Raw genomic sequence first — 6721 nt, forward strand, 5'->3', positions numbered from 1 at the left:
ATTATAGACAAATTTTATTACTATGGTGTGTTAGCCTTAATTGTGTTATTAAGTTTGTCCTAAAGTTTAAAACCAAATGTGTAATTTATATAGTTAGTTTGGTATCGAAATCATATTATCTAAGTGTCTAGCGGTCAAGAATCAAGATGTAGTTAAGTAAAACTTGTAAACGTTTGAGTGGGGCGGACCCTATGTTAGTAAATAGTAATAGAAGATTATTGTTCTTAATTCTTATATGTTCTTGATTTTTATCATGTGGAATTGTATACGTGTGTTCAGCATGGTGCACGATCATAACAACTTCTTTATAAACTCGTTTCATCAAGTGCAATATATATCTTTTTATATCTCACATTCTTGTGTCTTATATTCATATATGTTAACTCCGGTGCATCATTTTCTCTTTTGTAAGCTTCTTATTGCATCATATTTCGCTCTATCATCTTTCAGTTATCTTCATTTCCTTCGTATTCTTGCTCGTCATCATGTCCAGCGTCATCATCTTGTCCATTGCTAAATATTTTATAACAATGTAATGATATTTTATGTGTTGTGCATTGTAAATTTCGCCTCTCTAAAACCCAAAGCTTTGTCAGTATAACCGGTTTTGCATTCTAATTATAGGAAGTTGCAGTGTAGCTAGCTTGTTTATATATCAACCACTTATATTTGTAATCATTTGAAATTGGTGAAATCTATATGAATACTATCTCCTTGAACTTATTATATAGAATCTGTAGTTAGATTTTAGAAAGATTTGTTTACAAAACATTTTGGAACTGTTTCTAGAGGCAGTCTCAATCAGTTGAAATAAAAATATGTAATTTGCTATGAGTAGAAATTACACCATAGTTTCCATAAATATAGCCTTTAAAATACAATGACTCACTTTGGTATGTGGCTATTGTAGATTAAAATATAAAAAAGGTGTGCATGCCACATGCAATGCACACTTTGCAATAGAGATGCTAACCAAAAACTTGTGTATGGCAAGAGCTCCACGGGAATATATCTTCCGAGTGGCTTGTCAATTTTTTAATAGTGAAATAAATTACAATGTTAAATAAACTAACAAATAGGGATTCTTTATAACAAGTAGAGATAGAGATGGGTATAAAGTCGGTTTAAAACATATATTAGGAGTGTAAATCTAGCAATCCGTTTAGTCTATCTTTAAGAGATATCATGGTGATAAGATATCTCACCTCTATATAAGACATCATGAGTTCAAATGATTAAATCTTGCAAGATGCAGGTATAAGTAAATTATTAGGTGCAGATTATGAGCGGTTAAAAAAATTAATAAAATGTAGCAATCCGCTTAACTATGTAAATGTGTGTGTTTTTTTCCTAATCTTGAATTGTGACGTATAACTAAAAACAAGAACTGTACGAATCAAACTAGTTTGTTTTCGTGTTTGCTCGATTTTAACTAGATGTTACATTAATATGGAAGGGAGATAGGAAAAAATGGAAAGGTGATAATTAAAGATGACACATCCACCTTAAGGCCTTCCGTTATGGGTCATTTCTCTCATTTTTCATAATTCATCACGTCATCAGCATCTCAGCTTTTCCTCAATCATTCAATCTCACAACTCAACCCATGTTATACCTCATTCTCTATAATTTCATTTGTTAATATTATTTAAAAACCAAAATAAATGAAAAAGAAAAGAGAAAAAAACAAAAAAAAAATTATGATTGGGTGAGTGGGCTAATGACCGGTAGGAAAGATGGTCATTTCCCTCACGTCACTAATGACCAGGGGAGAGGGGGTGTGGTGTTCCAATAGTCTCATCGGAACCACATCAACATCCCCAACGACCCTCTCTTAGTCATACCACATGATCTAAGGGCCGACCGTATGCTCACAGAGGGGGAAATTGAGAGTTGAGGTGACATTTAGTACCACTCTGGAACACTTCCCCGTGGCCTTTGGGATCGAGGTGGTAATGGAAGCTGAATCGGGAAGCAAACCACGTCTTAGAGAAAATTTGTGAAGAGTGGAAGAGCTAAGGAAATAAAATGGGGTTGGAGAAGCTCTTGTCCTATAACTAATTTACCTAAAAAAAGTTTATAATAATATTCTTAATAACTATACTAACTTAGCTAATAGGATAAATAATGATAATAATAAGCATCAAATAATTATCAAACAAGAAATAGTTAACCAAACAAAATTAAACTAAGTGCTCTTGAACTCATTTAGGTTGGTGGTTGGCCGTTTAGTTTTTTTTGTTTTAATTTGGTCATCTTCTAGGGCCCACTGACCCACAAGTGGGCCAAAGTGAGAATCCAATATAAGTATATAACAAAATAAGAGTCAACTAATTAGTGATGGAGTGGTTAGTAACCTAGTAGCTCACTAACTCCCTTTGATGTGTGTTCTTGAACTCACTTGTTGACTCTTTAAATGATTAGTAAAGTTGGGGTTTTAAGACTACTTTTTAGCGACAATCTACCATACCCCCACTCCTACACTACGTAATCCAAATTAATATGTTCCTGTAGTCCCATACCTGGATTTGAACCCGGTCATGACTGCTCGTCTAAGAGACAAGAGCCTCTACCAAGTAGGGATGAGCTCGGTACCGACCGGTACCGCTACCGATAACACCGATCCCGAAAATCGTCAAATTTTGGTACCGGTACCGAAATATTCGATTCGGTATCAGTACGGTACCGGTACGGCACTGGTATTGAAGGTAAAAATTCGGGAAATACCGGTATCATACCGGTACCTTACCAATCCCGAAACTCAAAACTTTGGTACCGATTCGGTACCGAGGGTACCAAATCGGTACCAATTTCGGTACCGGTACCAAGTACCAAATGCTCATCCCTACTACCAAGTATGTTAGACCTAAATTCGTACATCGAGCTTAAAACATGAAATTTGATGACCTCGTTGAGTTTGGTGATCACTGGTCGGGTATATGGTTAATCCCTAAGTATATGTTTAATTGGTGAAATAGCGAAGCAAGCTCTTTATCTTGAGTTATTATCTAAGGCTTTATAAGTGAGTTTCATTTTGGGTGTATTAACTTTTCGTTATTATTATTAACAATGTTATCATGACACTTCTAATGCTCTTGCAGTTAAATAATTAACGTTCTACAAAGACCTAAATATTACAAAGTTCTAAAGCGCAATGAATGTAAGTCTAAAATCAAGTGATACTTTACAATGTTTAATTAAACATGTATATTAACCTTGTTTCATTCAAGGACTCAAATACAGAGATAAAATAGGTAGCAAATTAAGATAAAATGTATTTATGTGGTGTGATGAATAATGTAACATTTAAATCAACGGGAAGATAGCATAACCTATGGGATATATTTAGAGACATATTTGATCCTGACAACCCTTTATCTTTATAAGCAAGTGTAATGATTAGTTTCTATAACAAATAATAACAATAAAAATGTGTGATTTCAATTGGAACACAAATGAAATTTTTATTCTATTGCTAAATAACATATATGCAGTGATTTGTCTCTTCCTTATATTATTGTATTTTCATTTTGACTGCAAAAGGGTTTTCCACAGAACCAATCCACAAATACCCATCTCTCTCCATCACTTCACTAGCATATTTCCATGTTTTACCATTTACATCCTCCAAGATTGTCAATATGTCACCATCTACCCCCAACTTTGCTGCCAATCCTTCACCCCCTAGTTTGCCAACAATGTATGAACTCCATCTAACAATGGAAAATGGAAGCTTGCCCAAAATATTTACAATACGAGGAATTGAGTGAATCCATCTTAAAGCTTCTGCCTTTCTTGAATACATTCCCACCCAAAATTCGCCATTCTCGTTTATTTTTATATTGTCTGGATACCCTGGAAGATCGGTAAAAACTTCTAGTGTCCCGGCTTTTGGTGTTTTAAGCCAGAGTCTCAAAACTCTACAATTTGTTGTCTCTACCACAAGAAGAAAATTACCATCTTTACTTAAGGTCACACCGTTTGGAAACATGAGGTTATGGAGTACAACGGTCACCTCTTTGGTTTCAAGATTGTATTTTAGTAAACGTCCTGTTTTGTCACCAGTTAGTACGACAAGCAAGTGATCCCTACAAAGAGTAAATAAAAAAAATACTCTTACATACTTGCCAATTTAAACCCATGATTAGAGTTATAAATGGGTCATGTTCGTGAGTTGGCGGGTCAAACACGACATGAAATCTGAAACATAAATTTTCACGCACTAAAAAGTTTATTAATGCATATTGATGCTCGTAAAATACAATTTAATAAAACAATATGTGTGTGTGTGATAGTAGTAATTGCATTTATACTACAAAACCTAACACACCATTTATCTTTTACCTTTCTAATTTTGTCATAAATACTCGATATGTTTTGAGTTATGATACAACAGTTTTCTTTTTATAATATTTTAAAAATAAGCATGTCAACCTATGAACTCGTCAGGTCAATCAAAACAAGACCTACTCATCTAAATTTGTTAATGGTTTCAACCCATTTATGGTAGTGTAAGTTTCATATGTCATGTCAGAAATCCCACCCCTACGCATATCAACTATGAAGTGATTCACATAACCGGATTCGTGACGCATCCAAATACCATTTTACAGTTTTTTTTCCTTTTAGCATTCTAAAACATGAATGAGCATACCTTCGGGTGTAAAGCTGACTGCTATCCGTAAAATAAATGAATCCATTGGCGTAATCAATATCTAGAGCGTTGGTGAATAATAACGGAAGGCCTTGGACTTGTGATACTAGTGAAGTGGCTAGCCCACCATTTGGGCCCAATTCAAGTAGCCCAAAAGATGCATCTGCAATGTACAAAACACCCCTGTTTTTGTCAAACTTTAAGCCCAATGGACGTCCACATTTATCCTCCATCTCTGGCCCACCACATGACTCCCTATCATTAACAATAAGTGTGTATTTAGAAATTTGGATATCATGTATTTCAAACGCATTTATCACTAATCAGAAAAACTTGTGTTTCATTTAATGAAAGAACATATTGTGTGAATAATAAGTTAATAACATGTTTGGTAGGTATAAATCAGTTCCGATTCATTTACTGAAAGTAGGTTGATTATGGTTGTACTTTATCTGTGAGAATGAAACAGAATGATGATTAAACCTACAAACTTTTAAACATTCAACTATAAATAAATAAATAACCAAGCTTGAAGTTGCATGTTTATGCTTGCAAATTAATATGCAGCTTTGACCAAACAAACAAGCAAACACAAACATTTAAACATGCAGAATTTTTTGTCTGTGTTAAGTCATTTTTGACAAAATGACTATGTGTTCTTGTTCATTTATAATTATGTCCATACCATAATACTCTAAGCGTACCTATGTGAACATAAAACAAGCATAACAAATATAAACAACCACAACCATAGCTACCAACTAAAAGTATGCAGCAATGCCCAAACTAAAATCTAAATGGCATCACTCTTATTACCATCTCAAAACTAAGGGCGCAAATAAGCCAAGTTGCTTGTGAGTTACTAGGTATTGAATCGATACATAAAACTTGAAACACCGAACCTTAACGAGCCCAAGCCTCAACCAAAGTTTACTAATTGATTCCAACCTCGAGCCTTGTATATGAAGATTGTTGATGAGCCTTGACAAGCCTAGAGTGTTTTTAAGCGTTAACTCTTTTAGACTTCTATGTATAAAATTCACATTGCTACGCCGAGCTTAAGTCAAGCTTTGGCTCATTCAAAGCACCACACACGAGCTCGAGCCTATCTTAGACTCGTTAAGGCTTTTCTTAATATATAAAACTAATTAAAATGTATATAAACTAATTAATAATAAATAATAGTGACATGAGCCGAGCTCGGGCTTGAAAAACCGGCTAACGAGCCGACCACGATCTATAGAAAAAGAGTTCGAGCTCGAACTCTTGTAAATCGAAACGAGCTGAGCTCAAGTCTGACGAAGCTCACATTTCGCTCAGCTGGTTATAATCACAATTAGAATCTAAAATCTACAATTCAAATCAACAAATGATATGAATTCACCTGTACGACGACGTAACAGCAAAATCACTCCACCGACCTTCACTCTCAATCAACTTAACAATCCGACCGTCCGAAACGCCCGTAAACGGCCCCGAACCATCAACCGGATTGAAATCGAAGCTCTCCGGTCCAACCGCACCTCCGTCGATCGGAATATGCTCCACGTTATTATCACCGGAGAGATTATTATTTGACGGAAATCGAACATTTAACAACAAGAAGACGTATGTGATTAGAATTAGAGCAATGGTGGTTGTTGAGAGAAATAGCTGGTTGGAAGTAAGCATGGTGGTTGTTTGTAACAGAATAATAACAACCCTAGCGGCGCACTTTAGCGGGATTGGTATTCTGTTACGGTGCGCCTATATAAGGGTCTATTTTGCACCGAATTGGAACGACACGTGGAATACATGTGAGTCAAAATAGACGCACACAGTCGGTTTAAATAGTCAAAATAGATGCATGACGATTATTGCATTTGTAAAACTCTAATAAGTAGAGGGTCATCATCAGGCTCCATTTAATTCACGATTAGTTTTCTCCATTAATATAGGCGTGTAATGCATGTGTAATAAGGGTACGGAGTATACTCTTTAATACCTCTTAACTCCACGTAAGTATCGCATTACTTATTTTTCTCTCTCACTCCGTCTCATCCGAAGGAAATAGTTTAATCCATAATT

At 35.2% G+C, this 6721-nt stretch overlaps 1 protein-coding gene across 1 annotated transcript; it reads right to left on the reverse strand.

The window, feature by feature from the left end:
• Positions 1-3511: 3511 nt before the first annotated feature.
• LOC143633864 (protein STRICTOSIDINE SYNTHASE-LIKE 10-like) lies at positions 3512-6379 on the reverse strand. The gene is made up of 3 exons (XM_077102088.1): positions 6039-6379; positions 4655-4909; positions 3512-4088 (listed from the first exon to the last, which is right to left on the reverse strand). Exons 1-3 carry the CDS (start codon positions 6323-6325, stop codon positions 3515-3517), a joined length of 1116 nt encoding a protein of 371 aa, XP_076958203.1. The 5' UTR covers positions 6326-6379; the 3' UTR covers positions 3512-3514.
• Between the last annotated feature and the right edge of the window lie 342 nt (positions 6380-6721).

The sequence above is a fragment of the Bidens hawaiensis genome, unplaced genomic scaffold, assembly GCF_021521415.1.
Source record: "Bidens hawaiensis isolate Kalapana, Puna unplaced genomic scaffold, B.hawaiensis_p1.1 tig00006913_1, whole genome shotgun sequence".
Lineage (NCBI taxonomy): Eukaryota > Viridiplantae > Streptophyta > Magnoliopsida > Asterales > Asteraceae > Bidens > Bidens hawaiensis.

What these genes read in the sequence shown, in the direction of transcription:
- LOC143633864 (XM_077102088.1), bottom strand. Translation starts at nt 6,325, where the DNA reads ATGCTTACTTCCAACCAGCTATTTCTCTCAACAACCACCATTGCTCTA. An exon ending in GCTGTTACGTCGTCGTACAG is followed by an intron (nt 4,910 to 6,038) that starts GTGAATTCATAT and finishes TGTTAATGATAG; the next exon opens with GGAGTCATGTGGTGGGCCAG. An exon ending in AGTCAGCTTTACACCCGAAG is followed by an intron (nt 4,089 to 4,654) that starts GTATGCTCATTC and finishes TACTCTTTGTAG; the next exon opens with GGATCACTTGCTTGTCGTAC.